Genomic DNA, 16,743 nt, shown 5'->3' with positions numbered 1-16,743 from the left:
GGGTACATCCGATGTAGATTTCCCCCGTGGATTCGGTTTTCCCATTGGCCATTTCCACCGTAAAGGTTTCATTGAGCTTCTGGGGTTGTTTTTTTAATAAATGCTTAAACTTATTGCTTACGAAACTTCGCTCCGCTCCGCTGTCAAATAGGATGCATGCATAAGTGTGGTTTAGGGGAAACGTACCGGTAACAACTGCGGGATCCTGAATTGCTTCCCCCTGACCCATGGCTAGTATCCTTCTCGTTCCTCCATTTCCAGGATTGTTGTTGTTAGGGCAATCTCAGCGGAAATGCCCAGTCCTCCCACTCCCATAGCAGGTGTGGCTAGGCCCTGAATTGTTGTCGCCGGTGTTGATGTTGTTGTTGTTGCGGGTGTTGTTGTTGTTGTTGTTGTTGCTGTTTCCCGGTTGTTGGTTCTGGGGAGGGTAAGTCCTGCAGTACCTCGTCGTGTGTCCCCTTCGATTGCAACTGGTGCACTGCAACTCCTTGCATTCTCCATTGTGATGGAAACCGCACTTGTTGCACTTGGGAAGATTACCGGAATAAGGTCTGGGAGCATTTGAAACAGCTGAGGCTGGAGCATGTGGTGTGGCTGGAACTGGTGCGGTGGCAGCATTAACTGCCACTGTCTGCTGCTTCTTGGAAGTCTCGGGGCCTTGGCGCCCCTTCCTTTTGTTGTTCTTCCCTTTCTTGCCCTCACTTTCCTTCTTGGCCTCAGTCTCCGCTGGCTTCTCACCCTTTTTGTTGTTGTGGTCATACAACTTCTTCGCCAATCTTTTAGCACTGTCGAAGGTTTCAGGATTTGCAGCTATCACATTTCCCTGGATCGGTGAGGTTAGTCCCCAGATGAATCGCTCAATCTTCTTTCCTTCCTAGGTGATCACACCCGGGCATAACAGAGATAGTTCACTAAATCTCGATATGTAAGCATCGATATCCACATTCCGCACAGAGAGGTTCCACAGCTCTTGCTCCATTTTCTGAATCTCACCTCGGGGGCAGTATTCAGCCATCAACATTTCTTTCATTTCCGACCACGACATGGAGTTGGCTACAGGGAGTGTCATGGATTCCACGTGTCCGTTCCACCAAGTGAGCGCTTGATCAACAAAAGTGCAGGCTGCGAACTTCACATTCATCTCCTCAGGACAGTCGCATATCTCGAATACCGATTCCACCTTCTCGATCCATCACTTCAGAGTGATCACCCCTCCAGTGTCGTTAAAAGTTCGTGGTTTGGCGTTTGTGAAGTCCTTGTAGGTACATGTTTTGGTGGGTCCTTGATTCATTCTGTTGTTCAAACTCCCGGCCCCTTGCCCGTTGCCTCCTCCGTTGTTCCCTTGGTGAATTTGTGCCATAGCTGCGGTGACCGCAACAGATACGGCCGCCTGGAATGCAGTGGTGTCAGCTTCGGGTGGGGTTGGTCCAGGGTTTCCGCGAGTAGGTCGGCGAGGCATCTTTCTGTCATGAAACGGAAAGATGTTGAGTGTTTGGGGTTTCTGTGAGGTTGTGATCCTACTGACTAGGTGCATGGTACGAACTTAAACAATTCTACCATTTAGCATACAATCATAGATTCTCAACACATAGCAATTTGTAATGTCATAATAAAACACGCAAAAGTTCACTAATATTATCCGTATTTAATACATGAAAATTTAGCTCGTAGGAGCATACATGAGTGACACTAGTTCGACAGCATAACGACTCTATGAGTAGTGTAGTCACTTAAACATAGAGTCGGGGTACATAGCATAGTTCCTAATGACCTAGTAAGATAAGTCTATCCCTAACCGCGATGAGCTGTGTCCGGGGGTGGTGCTGAGGATGTGGATGTTCCCTGAAGACGAGCCACTTGTCGTTCTGCATCCTGGAGTCGAGACTCCCACCTCACCTGCCTCATGTGGAACTCTCGAAGGACATCACGTGTCTCCTGTTCCACACGCTCAACCCTAGTCTACAACTGGCGTACCTGATCAGCAGTGCCCTGAGCAAGGTCGCCAGTGTTCCGTAATCGTCTCACCATGACTGGAAGGGCTCGATCAGCCGGTCCTCCATTCCTTAGGTCGAAGAACTCGCGTGACATGCCGTACGGGGGTCGCTGTCCCTGCTATCTGCTCCATCTCCAAAGATCAATACCCCAGGGAGGTGTAGGACCAGTGGGGCCCACACGGTAAGCAGGCACCCTGATCGGGTAAAGGGGGTTGATGACTTTGGACTCCGCGTCCGAATCACCCCCTTCACTGTCATCGGGTTCCTCCTCGAAGCTTCCTTCATCTTCTTCTGGTTCGGCAGGCTCGCCCTCGACTCCTGCCTCCGGTTCCCCGTCAGATTCCTCTTCGGGGTCTTCCGCAGGCTCTTCCTTAGGCTCCTCGTCTAACCATCCGTTATTCCCCTGATTAGGGAAATAAGGATCTCCGGGGTGATGAAAACCAGCCATGCTATCTGCGAGAGTGTGTAAGTATGCTAACATTATTCCTAGGATGCTACAACTATTATATAGACTATGTAGGCGTTCTTCTCTTTTGGTGATATAGGGGTTTGTTTTTAGGTTCCCTAGCTCGCGATCTCATCAGAACATGTGTTAGTTATACCTTGGAGGGAATGTAGTTGATCAGGCTACATTCACTTCTTGATATCACTAAAACAGTCCTGAATTAACTGGGATACTAGCGTTATCTTGTTTGGTTCGGCGTTGTGTTCTTATTCCTAATACAAGCAGGGGTGTTTTATTGTTATGTTTTACTTGTTTTGTTCAGATTTGGGTTAGTCCCTCTTTTGGTTTATAGTTTCATATCAATGTGTGGTTAGACATGCTAGTTCACTATAAACAGAGCTCTGATACCAACCTGTCACACCCCCGAACCAGACGGTGGAAACGTCCGAGGGCTGTTGTGACTCAATTGAATACCATCACAGTGAATATACATGAAACATAACATCATTCATCACCATGCATTGAAATAGTACAACTGGTAGTGTTTACATTTAGTACATTGTTTCATAACATTACATTCCCAAAAAGTAGATTGTTCGATACTAGTTAAACAAACAACAAGACATCACTGAGTATATTTTTCCCTTCGATTTACCTGTTACCTGAGAATACAAGTATTTTGAAAAACGTCAACATATGAAATGTTGGTGAGTTCATAAGTAATGTTTGCAACATAATGTTTTGTATTGTTTTGAAAACCACCAGAAAATCCGATAATTTCTGAAAAGAGTATCGTGTAAAAAGTGTGAAGATCCATAAGTATGCTTGTTTGTTTATATAAATGTAAAAAAAAATTGTTAGACTTGGTATGCATCTTGTAGGTGTATGAATTGAAAACCCTAGGAAAACCCGATGATTTCCTAATACTTTGAATTACGCGTTTTATATGTCGTTATACCGTTGTGACGTGTGTATTCGATAATTCCAGGTGACATTGGATTAATTATGGATTGTGAATTTTTATAAACACGCATTAATGAAAACGACTAGTTTAAAACTATACAAATGATCCCTTAGGCGTCGTTCGTACTATTCACTTAATCCAACCACCCTGACTTCTCATAGCCCCACAACCGAGGAGAAAAGAGGGTGCGAAGCCCCCGCTATTTCCATAAGTCGTTCAAGGCTATCGTGAATGCGAAAGGCCCTTGGCCCAAATCGCATTGGTGAATTCTCGACTTTGCTAGCAGTACCAAAAGACCCTTGGGGCCCAACACCACAAAAGCCAGTGAAAGTCCTTTTACATGGAATTAGGTCATATAAGTCCCAAGAACATGTAAGCGAGTTTCCTTCGGGACTAAAGATCATGTGATTGGGCTAGCTAGGCCCAACAAGCACGATTTGAAACTTTTGGGCCCAAAGATGGTGTATCGACGTCTGGTGAATTCCCGCGTGTGTATTGACTTCCCGTAATTTCAGCGTGTGTATTGTAGTATCGTCGTGTATAGATTTTTGATTCATTATTGATTCGAGACCGAATCAATTCGTTTGGTAACGATTTTTGGTGTTGAAGGTGTATTATGTTTCGTCAGTAGTCGTGGTACTAGTATTTCATCATGACGGATTTATTGTTTAAAACATTGGAATTTTACTTTTGCAGCCCCTTTCTTTTGAATAAATTTACACTTTTAGCCCTTTTTATAAAAGAATTTACATTTTAGTCCTTAACCATTTTTCTTGACACTTTAATATCAAAATTTTTTGAAAGGGGTATTTTTCAGCTATTTGAAAAACAGTTTTAGTCCCACGGAATGAATTTATCTCGGCTGAAACCTCATTTTTCGCAAATTTTACACTTTTGGCCCAAAATAGAAATTTTTTGCATCTTTGCTCCCTTTTAAATATGAAAAGTATTTTTAACCCTTGAAATGGACTTGGAGCACTAGTAGTCCCCTGTTTTATAGAAAAGTACAGTTTCAGCCCCTCTAATTTGAAAATCTCGCAATTTGGGCTTTATTGGGCCGAAAAGTTCATTTTTGGCCCATTATGCTTAAAAATTCACATTTTAATCCTTCAAAAGAGCAAATTTCCAGAAAATACATTCTTGAAACTGTTTTGACTCATCTCATCCCTCAGAATTTGTATTTTGACATTTTGGGCCCTTTAGTTTCATATTTTTAGCATTTTGAGTCCAAAAATGGGTTTTAAACCCAAAGATGTTCATATTAACCAACTTGGTTATTTTTCTAGAAATGATTTGTGTGAAATAACATAGTTTATACTTATTTCATGCAACTTAATGTAGATCTCAGTCTTAAGGTCTTTTTGACTAGATCCAACACCACAATCACATAAGAACATATATACAACCATAGAAATCACACAAAGTATACATATACTCATAGATCTACACATTTACTTGTATTCCCCCCCCCCCCCCACCCACAAAACTTATAAAAACCGAAAAATAGGGGGTATGAAGCTCACCTTGAGTTGTAGTTTCGGTTTTGAAGAGAGAAAAGAAGAAAATTTCGATCCTAGCAAGTCTTCTTGGTAGATCTCGAGTTTAGTGACTTCTAAGGTGCATGATCACAAGTTGGAATAGATTTAGAAGAGATTTTTGATGAAATGAAGTAGCTAGATCATGGATTAGTCATCAACTTACCTTAGATGATGTGTTTGTGGGAAAAACCTCCTTGAAAAGTTCTTGATTCTCGAAATTTTTGAAGAAGGAGGGAGGAGATGTTCTTCAAGACTTAGAAAGAATGGAATGAAATTTTGTGAGTGTGTGTGTGTGTGTTGTTTTCAGCCGAGAGCAAGAAGAGAGGGGAGAGAGTGCATGGAAATATGAGTAAGGCTTGGATGCATGATGAATAATAGCCTAGTTATCCACAAAATAACAATGAGGTGGCTAGCATAAGTCAACCCTTCTTCTTGGGCTTGCCTTGGGCCGAGAATGGAGAGGGAAAAAAAAGATTTTTGGGCTTTATTGCCCCTAAGCTCATGCTAGAGTTAGGTTGAGTGATTGTTGGCCCTATAAAATATAAGTGTGATTTTTTTTATACTTTGTTGGGCTAGTTTAAGTTAATTATGGTTCATAATGGTTCATAATATTTAATTCATTTCATTCTAGGCCCAATGTGGCCCAAAATGTTGGAATAAATGAAAGTGGGTCCAATTAGAGCCCATTTAAGAGTTCTAAGTCCAAGATGGTCAAATTGGAAGCTTATTGGTCCATTGGGCCCAATAAGGAAGTCCTAGACCAAAATTGACCTAAACAAGAACTTCTAGGGTTCCCCATTGCTTGTTGAGTATTTTGTAATGCTTGTATGATGTATTTGATTGCAATTTTGTTGTCACAGAGTAAGCATCATACATGCCCTTATGTTTTCGATTCGTAATTTTACTTAAGTGTTGTAGTTACAAGGCACAAAATTTCTAGTTGTGACAGTGTAGTAGAGGACTCCCCCTCACGTGGAGCAGAGAACTCCCCCTCAACCGTTGGAGGTCTGTAGACAACTTCTTCGTCTTCATCTTCATACACAATCTTCGAACCAGAAGAGGATCCACTTGAACCATCTGAAGACACATTGAGAGATTTGAAAAGTGATGTGTAATCAAATAACCAGTCGGGACCCACTCGAGCGTCTGTTTCATTCTCCTCCAACCAGCGCACGTCATAGGATTCGACTATCTGCTTAGTCTTCTTGTTGTAAACCCTATACGCGGTGCGCGCATCATACCCTACAAAGTAACAATCATCGGCTTTGGCATTGAATTTAGGGTTGGAATCCAAGTGAAGAAGGGTGCAAGGACAACCAAATACGCGGAAATGGCTAACGGAAGGCTTGTGTCCATAGAGAATTTCGTACGGGGTCTTCATTTGTGCTTTGTTGATTAGAACACGATTCTGAACATAGAAAGCAGTGTTAATCACCTCGGCCCAAAAGAAAATAGGTAGTTTGGAATCACAAAGCATTGTCCTTGCAACGTCTTTCAATGTTCTATTTCTCCTTTCAGCAACAACGTTTTGTTGAGGCGTGTGAGCAGAGCTGTATTGACGCACTATCCCCTTTTCTGCACAAAAGTGGTCAAGAACCGAATTCTTGAACTCAGTTCCATTGTCAGTACGGAGTGCCTTCACTTGGTTATTGGTTTGCTTCTCAATCATCACAACGAACTTCTTAATCATATCAGCAACTCCCGCTTTGTTGGATAAGAAGAAGACCCACGTAAACCGAGAGAAATCATCGATCAGAACTAGACTGTATGAGCTTCTGTTGATGCTCAGGACGTTGACCGGACCAAATAAGTCCATATGCAATACTTGGAGCACTTGACTGATTGAGTTTACTTGATTGGGCAGGTGTGGTTTCCTATGGTGTTTGCCTTAAGCACAGGAAACACACTTCTCTCGTACCATCTCATTCTTAGCAAGGCGATTCAAGTTTTTCGCGTTAGCATGACCGAGCCTTCGGTGCCATAGCATTGAGTTTTGTTCGGAGACTTTTGAGAAAAGGCAAGTGACTTGTTCAGGTAGGTTGTTGTTCATGTCAATAATGTAAGCATTGCCATCCCGCTTAGATTTAACAAGAATCCACTCTTCTGGGATAATAATGCCTGGCTTGAGAATCATACATTCTTTGTCAGTAAAATGGGTAGAATAGCCTTTGTCGCAAATTTGGGAAACGCTCAACAAGCTGTGCTTTAACTCGGGAGCGAAATTGACATTCTCAAAGCTTAACACTCCATTTGTGACAGTTCCTCTTTGTGTGATCTTCCCACCATCTCCGCCCACAAAGGAGACATAACCCCATTAAAAGATTGAATTTCGCTCAATTGGGAGATGTCTCCAGTCATATGCCGGGAGCAGCCGCTGTCGACGTACCAAGGACGAACGAAATTCCTCCGCAACTGTCCCTGCAAAATGAGTGGAATCATTTAGATTTAGGAACCCAGGTCATCACTGTCCTGGGTTTCCTTTTCACTTTCTCTGAATTAACATTTAAAGATCTCAAACAAGGATCCTCATTCTTAATCACTTCAGAGGGTGGTAATGATGGATTGGAAATTGACTTGGGCACCCAATGAGATTTAGGTTTTATCAAATTCTCTGATGGTTTTAAAATAGGTTTCCTTTTAGTTTGCACTGAGCCTATGGATGTGCTACCAGAATTGGTTGAAGATCCAGAATGACCTTTCGATGAAACCGATCTTGGCGGAGCCTTGTTCGGTTTTGGCAAACTATTTTGAGTTTTGTAGATAAAAACCTTTTTATTCTTTTGAAAAACAACCCTTTTTCTACTTTGGTCATCTTTCCAATCATCATTTCGAGAACGATTTCTTGAGGATTTTCTAATTAAAGACCTTCCTCGAGATTCGTTCTCTCCTCTTGGTGACAAATAGTTTACAAAGATCCTGTTTTGGCAATTCCTAGTTATATGACCACCAACACCACAATTAAAACAAATTTGTTTATTATTTGAACTTGTACTACATTTCTCAGGTTTGTTTTCTTTATAGACACTCTTACTTTTCTCAGAAGAACATGAATGAGAACTAGATTGAGATATAATAGAGGGTGTCTCAGTTGTTGTGACTTGTAGAGTTGATGGTGTTTCATGATTATTACAAGCATCAGAATTACCAAACAATTCATCAAACATATCAAAGAAATTAAATTCAACAGATGCAGAATTAGCAACATCACACAAAACATCATCAGTCTTAACATTTGAATCACAAACAGAAACAAAAATATCAGAATTAGGAACAGAAACAGAAACTCCAACTCCATGCTTCGCCTGATCTAAGGGTTGATCTGCAGAGGAAGTAGAAGCGTCAGTACTTTTAACATTTATAAATCCTCCTGAGACGAAACCAAATGGTTTTCCATAAACCATGAATGGTTCGTTAGCAATCTCATCTTTAGACAAGGGTTGATACAGATATGTGTGATTATAAGGAGGAGATACACTATCATATCCTAAACCCTTTAACTGATTTTGTTTAAAGTCCATGCAATGATCGATCATGTTGGAAACTACCTCGCTTGATCCATCAAATTTTTGAAAAGAAAAGTTTGCAGAATCAAATCTTTTCTTCAATGTATCAAGCTCGGCAGTTAGCGCATCATTTTGCCTTTTAACATAATTGTACAGTTCACATTTCTCACTGTACTCTGCCTGGACTCTTCTAAAATCGTTTATCTTAGCTTCTAATTGGGCTTTAAGGGGCTTTTGTCATTTCCTAAGTTGGTAGCCCTCATATCTAAGGTCCTCTACTTCTCTACGCAATAATTGGATTTCATCACGAAGAACTTTAACATATTCTTTACATGCATAAGAACAAGATGGTAGGGTTACCTCGCTTTTCTTGGGCTCGGAAGAGGTGGATGCCATGAAAGCAAATTGCAGCTCCATCATTTCTGCCTCGGGAGCAGCTTCATCAGTCTTCAAGGAAGCATCATCGATCTGAGCTAGGTGAGCATTTTCTGGCCCTGAAATGTTCAAAGCCTGAATCTGGTCCTCCCAGTCAAAAGATTGTGCGACCATAGCGGTCTCACCATTAGCTGCAGCACCTGCACGGTTGTTTCCCACTGCTACCATCATTCTGTTGTTGTTGACCCTGCGATTTGGCTTTGGACAATCACGAGCAAAGTGACCCGGCTCGTGACAGTTGAAACATCTCAGCGTGCTCTTGTTGATTCCCACCTTCTTGTCAGCATTCATGTCCCGGTTGCTCTTTCCAGTCTTCTTAGCAAACTGGTTGGCCCTGAAAACAACCATAGCAATCTGTCACGTGATGTCCATCTCTTCTACGCCTTCAGGATGAATCTAGTCCAAATCAGAAAATGACAGCTGAGGTGGAAGATCTCCAGCTACAAAAGCATTGTAGTAGTTAACAAGCCCAATAGCTAGAGCCAGATTTTCATCAGTATCCTTAGGGTTTGAGGAAGAGGCTACATCAGGCACATTTGGAGAAGAAACAACATGTGGGGAGACAAAATGGTTGATTCTGAGGATGAGGAATAGGTGATGCAGTAGTGAAAGACTGAATCTGAGGTGGTTTAGCAGCAAACCCTTGACCTGAAGAGGACATGATTGAGGATAGAGCATTGTTGGATGAGATCCCAAGATTTGCAGTAGAGTATGAGCTCACATGATTGATCTATCTCTGTTTATCATCAATATCACAAGCTTTGATGATTGCCATGGTTTCAACAACAGTGAGGCGGTTTAGATCCTTAGTCTTCTTAATCACAGCAACATTCATATCCCATGATCTGGGAAGAGCGTTGAGAAGCTTCTTGTTAATTTCTGACTTGGTCAAGTAAATCCCAGAAATTTTCATGTCCGTTGTGAGAGTTGTGAACCTCTACAATTGAGCCTCAAGAGTCTCTCCTGGAATGTAGTTGAACATGTTGAACTTTTGTCTCAACATGTCCTGGCGACTCTCCTTCATATCCTCATTGCCCTCATAAACTTCAATTAGGGCTTCCCATAGATCTTTAGCTAAAGTGTACTCACAAAAACCTTGAGCGATGTCGGGAGATAATGCCATAGTCAAGGTGGCTAAAGCCCTTTCTTGCTCCTCAATTTTCTCAAACTCCTCATCAGTGTAGTTTTCAACCTCCTTGTCAATCACTTGACCTCCGACTGTCGTGGTGATTCTAACAGGGCCTCTAAGAATGCTTCTCCATACCTTAAAGTCCTTCATTTTGATGTATTTTTCAATTCTATACTTCCATTCGGGGAAACCATCCGCAGACATCAATCTTGGAATTCGTGTGGTGGTGCCCATAACAGTGTCAAGTTCATGGAAATGATTTTGACCTTGAGAATCCATTTGAAATCAAGCAAATTAGGTTCAAAATTTGAGTTTACGGTTGAAAGAGTTTACGACCGTAAACTAGGTTTACGGTTCAGGGGATTACGACCGTAAACAGGGTTTACGGTATATGAGTTTACGGTTTGTGAGTTTCCGGTTTATGTGTTACTGTCCTTGAAAGATAGTTTACGGTTTATGATGATTCTGAGATTACGGTTCTTGATGTTCTTGATTCAACGACCGTAAATGGAGTTTACGGTTGACAGCAAACTCCCAGAAAGCCCTTATAAACACGATTTTTCAGTAGAAACGATTCCCTTCACCACGTAAACACTAACAACAGGTTCGAACTTCAAAGATATCGATTGAAATAGCCCAAAAATAGCCCAAAAATCGATTGAAAGAAGCCTTAACACCGGTTTCTGCTTTGATACCAATTGTAAGGTCCAAATATGGATCTTTACCGGTAGTTAAGCAACAATCAATCACACAAGACGAATAAGATGAAAAGAAACCAAGCTTGCACACGATTATATTTCAATAAATCGTCAGATACAACTTGATGGACTCTCTGTGTAAACGCAATGGCATCAACAACCTACAAATGACCTACACCTCAACTATATATACTCGACCAGATCGTAAACTGGGTTTGCTACCGTAAACAGGGTTTACAGCCATAAACACACAAAATGTCCAACAAACCAACAAACAACTCTTAAACACAATTACAGACTCATTCTAAACCAATTATACTGAAAGCCTAGACCAAACTATTTACTGGATCCTTCAGTACATTTCACCGGTTCAAAAAAATTCAAAAAATTAATAATAATGTGAGTTGTTGACAAATATTACATTTTAATAAAATTAATAATAATATAAGACACTTGTTATTTTCATATAGCTAGTAAGATAATTAAAAGAAAAATAAAAAGGTATTTAATTTCTCAAATAACCCATTCCAAACAAAATGATCATTCTCTAAAAGCACAAAAAATTTAATTTTTCTTATTACCAATTTTGCTCATAATGTTACCATAGTTAATTAGGGATTCCATTTATTTAACAAAAACAATAATGTTATTTTTAGTTAATTAAGGATACCCTTTATATAACAAAAACAATAAACTATACAAATGATTAACGATTGTGATGCTCTTACTAGTACTATCACTTATTGTTATGGCAGCATTAATTTGACCATTATCAATATGTTGGAGTATGTGTTACGATATCACATAAGTGTAGTTGGTGAAAGACAAATACCATCGTTAAAAACAAAAATTAAATTCTGATTTTGATTAAAAAAATTAAAAAAAAAATAAAAAGAAAGAAAGAAAGGGAAGAGAGTAGCAATATTTGTCAAAGAGCGTGTGCCAAGAAGAAAGAAATCTTCCTCATCATTTTGATCCAAATCCAAATTCTTGTTGGGTTCAATCAAATTCAATCAGCTTCTGCTAATGGCACACATTTCAAAAACCCAATTTCTACATCAACAATCGGATGAATCAGAGCACCATATACTCCAAGAAGATGAAGGAATTTCATCTGAACAAACCCTAGACAACACCATGACTAACTGCTTTACTTTGGTTGAAGACGATGATCTCGTGAACGTGGAGGAGGAAGAAGAAGAAGACGTTCCTTACACCTTCAATTTCGATCCGTTTTCTCCGCTCAATTCATCGTTTTTCGTTCCTTCATCTTCCTCGTCCTTTTGTTATCACCACCAACATCATCATAATCACCAGGTAAAATCGAATTCAAATTCATGTTCGTGTTGCTCATCTGAATCGGAATCAGAATCCTCATCCGAATTTCCGGATTCAACTGTTTATCCGGATTGTTTGTATGGTGACGATGAAGAATACGACCAAATGGATTTCATCACCGATTTGTTCGACTCTCGTGGAGATACCGAACTTGTTTCTCGCCGGTTTTCGAGCACTGATGTTGGAATCAGCGTTTCTGAAGGTAGTCCGATTGATGACGACAACGATGATTTCGTTTCCAGTAATATCGACCATCTAGGGTTTGAAGGCGGCGGTTTAAGAGTCGTCGGAATCGAATCGGACTCAGATACAGAAGAATTAGGTCAAGTTAACGATAGATTTCAACCCAGTGAACCGAATCTCGAACGTTTCTGGGATTGTTCATCTATCGAGAGAGAAGAAGCAGAAGCGACTTCTAGGGTTGACGAGAGAGACGGATTGAGTTCCGTGATTGATAGAATCGAAGAGATTTCCGTTTCATCTGAAATTTCCTCAGAAGGAGACGCCGCCGTTGGGGTTTTGGAATGGGAGATCCTTCTAGCTGTCAACAACCTTGAAAGAGACCTCGAATTTGAAACCGAAGGAGGTGAGGGTTTTGTTTACACAGCTGAATTCGATACTCTAATTGGTCAATTCGTGGAGACTGTTAGAGCTTTAAGAGGTAGTCCTCCTGCGTCCAAATCCATCGTGGATAATCTGCCATTGGTGACCTTAAAGACCAACAAAGATTCAAAACAAGAAGACGACAATGTCATCTGTGCAGTTTGTAAAGATGAAATTTCGATTGAAGAGAAAGTGACAGAGCTTCCATGTCGTCATCATTACCATGGTGACTGCATCCTGCCATGGTTAAACATTCGTAACACATGCCCTGTTTGCCGATTTGAGTTGCCTACAGACGATGTTGAGTATGAGAGAAGCAAGAACAGATTGGATGTTGTTGTTGATGATGATGATGATGTTGAGCTTCGAGTTGGGTATGGTTTTCAACTTTCACCTTGATATTATATATAATATATAGATATATAATATTGTGTGTGTATATGATGATATCTGTAAATAGTTTGATGTTAGTTTTATCGCAATGCAAGAAATTGCGTTTGTTGTTGTGAAATGTGGTGTCTTTTTTCATCAGTGTTTATGTTAAATGAAAATAAACTTGAATTTCATGGTTTTTGTGTGAGTTTAAGCAATATTTTTTGGTAAAATTTCAAACTATGGTGTTATTTTCAAAAGTAAAAACTATGCAAAATCATACCATGTAGCAATCTTATTCTCATATAATGTAAAGTGTCAATGAAGTTTCTTTTTTAGTTAATGAACTTAAAAATTACATGATTAATCCAATAAGAGATATACATGTTTTTCTTTTACCAAATACACTATTGTTTATCAAGAGTGTAATAAAACCATAATTTGATTGTGCCCCATCTCCATAAATTCCATTCAAAGGCTCGGACACTTAACATACAACATAAACCGTTTCATCACATCTTTATTTAAAAATGATGTTGGAAAAAATAAAAGTTATATTTATTATTATTATTCTTGAGTTTTAATTCTCACCTTCATAATGCAACAAAATTGCAATCGGCTTTGCCACATTTCTTGTCGTTCAAAAAAGTTGGCATCAAGATCAAGAGAAACGCCAATAGGCCTGACAATTGGGTTGGGTTCTAAATATCGTATGAACTGAGACATGAATTTTAATCATACTCTCTGTTCATGTGTTGTTTTTCGATTTTCGATTTATGACAACTGACAACATACTATAATTGAACACATTAAATTAGTCCCGGCTTGGCCAAGTGCTTAGGGTGTCATCATTAAATCATCGAGGGGCCCACATATATCACTTTTATCCCACTTTGGGTAAAAGAAACATGTAAACTTCGACTCAATGCTCGCTTGTACTCATTCACCGAATCATACACAACAATACGTTTTATAACACCAAGTTACTGATGCGTTTACATATTATCAACGTGTAACCGACTTGTTAGATACAACTCACACATCTCGGTTTCAAGTTATAAGATATTATCTTCTCACCAATCACTCATGATAAAATCCATGAATCGATCCAAGTGAGCATGAGTTTAATCCAATACTCTAATCTTATAGCAACGCACATGAATTCTGCAGCAAACTTGTCATATGTCTAAACATTTTAGACAATCTACAGACAGATTCATAACAGTCTTCTTTCATTCCTACTTCTAAAGAAAGAGCGACTGTGGAGCATTTGAATAATCTTATTATTCGGGAAGTCAAAACATGCAAAGTGAAACACAAGAATAACACTAATCCTATATGGCCCTAAACTTTTAAGTATAAATAAAACACCTTTTATTTAATCACCATATTGATTACTCATTATTTGTTGTTTCGGGTAATCAACTTCTTATTTGAATTATAACAACAATTGTCCCATGCTCTTAGCATGCACATTATGTTTACCTACGATCCTTACTTTGTGAAATAGTATAATTGAATAACATTTTCAATCACACTAATTTCACAATTCCCAATCCTTACCACAAGTGTGAGAATACCAAATTCTTACCACTTATAAAATATTTTAGATTCTAACATTTTATGCAACGTCATTTCGTAATATCATAGCGCCAAAAACACCAAGACTTTGCCAATGAAATTACAAAGGGATCTATTGGAGATTATTACAAGACAATTCCATAGTCATGAAGTCTCATATTCAAAGTACATTCCTTTGAACATCCTTCTTGCATAAAAGTTTCTAATCTAGACATTGATTCTCGATATCCAACTCCCAATATGGAAACATTTCCATATTTGTCATATGACAACTCATTCTAAATAGAATCTTATCTATTCATAATAATGTCAATATGGTCCATCCATTAGTATACTTCCAACTGTCCACAAACGACCAATCTTTGGAGAAAAAGAATCAAAAATTGAACTTTCCCATGAAGTCCCATTTATAAATTTATCTTTACATATTTTTCTTTTATTTCACCGACTGTGACATAGTTTTCTCTAATATTATATATATGACAACATTTTTTTTTGTCGAACAACAGTTAAAAGGAGGAAAATGAAACATGCTCTTAATGGTTCAATAGATAAAATTTTAATGGTTCAGTAGATAAAAATTTTTACTGGTTCAGTAGATCAATTTTTTTAATGGTTCAGTAGATAATTAATGGTTCAGTAAATAAATTTTTTTAAAGGTAAAACATGTACATGTTGCTAATATCATATTTACATGCTTGGAGTCCAAATACACTATCGTTTATCAAGACTGTAATAAAACCATAATTTGAATGTGCACCATCTCCATAAATTCCATTCAAAGGCTCATACATTTAACATACAACATAAACCGTTTCATCACATCTTTATTTAAAAACTAGTTTATAACCTGTGAGAACCACGGTTAGAAAATTAATTAAACTTTCTAAGTAAAAACTTAAAATTATTAATTAATAATTTTAAATAACTTATTAATTAAAAGATATTTTTTTAGTTATATATATATATATATATATATATATATATATATAATCGTTGATTCAAATAAATACGTAAAATATATCATCTTATAATTTGTATAAATTTCATTTTATTATAATTTGTATAAATTTTATTTTATTTTTATTCTAATATTATTAATTTAATGTAATTAAAATGTGATTTAAATTTTGAAATTTGAAATTTGAAATGAAGAATTAATAGATTGATAAATGTCATGATATTAATTACAAGTGCCAATAGATTGACAAGTGTCATAATATTTATTACAATGCCTAACATGGTGACACATGACAAAAGAACTACTTTTTTATTAGTATAGGGAGATGATGTTGAAAAAAATAAAAGTTATATTATTATTATTATTCGTGAGTTTTAATTCTCACCTTCATAATGCAACAAAATTGCAATCGGCTTTGCCACATTTCTTGTCTTTCAAAAAAGCTGGTATCAAGATCAAGAGAAACGCCAAAGGAGCAATCTTGGAATCCGTAATACCAACTCCATATAAATTAGATTAACCTTTGAGTGCGAATAAGATTATGGACATTTAATTCATCCCATTCTCCCAAAAACAAAACATCATTTGCATAAAAATAAATGGGAAGTAAGAACCTCATCAAATCCATGAGATGCACCATGAAACACAACATAAGCTACAACATCCTCCATTATAACATGGAGACCTTCAATAACAATGATAAAATGAAAAGGAAAAATGGGATCTCTATAGCGCAAACCCCTAAGAAGCTGAAACTCATTCGTAGGATGCCCGTAAAATTGGAGATCTAGCATTTGAAAACATAACACAAATTCAAGATATCTATCTCCAAAACCTATAAATAATTTTTTTTTATCTAAATATTCCCAAGAGAGTTATAAGTTTTCTCAAATTTGACTTTGAAGATCATAACCTTTTTCTTTTTATTTTTAAACCACCGAACCAACTCATTTACCATTAGAGGCCCATCCAGAATTTGACGACCTTTGAGAAAAACTGTTTGCTCTAAGCCAATGACATCATGAAGCACATGAGCTAATCTATTAGCCATTACTTAAACTACAAACCAATAAGACTAATAGAAAGATAATCAGTAATTAGAATATGGTTATCAACTTTTGGGATAACCGTAATAAAGGAGGAGTTACATCCAAGGGGGAAAGATGGCCTAGTAAAGAACTC

General features: G+C 38.2%; 1 protein-coding gene across 1 annotated transcript; it reads left to right on the top strand.

Moving 5' to 3' along the window:
* The first annotated feature begins 11,552 nt into the window (after positions 1-11,552).
* LOC111909876 (uncharacterized) lies at positions 11,553-13,213 on the top strand. Its single transcript, XM_023905646.3, has one exon. It carries the CDS (start codon positions 11,733-11,735, stop codon positions 13,044-13,046), a length of 1,314 nt encoding a protein of 437 aa, XP_023761414.1. The 5' UTR covers positions 11,553-11,732; the 3' UTR covers positions 13,047-13,213.
* Positions 13,214-16,743: the final 3,530 nt, after the last annotated feature.

This window comes from Lactuca sativa, chromosome 3, assembly GCF_002870075.4.
Source record: "Lactuca sativa cultivar Salinas chromosome 3, Lsat_Salinas_v11, whole genome shotgun sequence".
NCBI lineage: Eukaryota > Viridiplantae > Streptophyta > Magnoliopsida > Asterales > Asteraceae > Lactuca > Lactuca sativa.
Note: the sequence above shows the minus strand (reverse complement) of the source record. Positions and strands in the feature narration are given on the sequence as shown.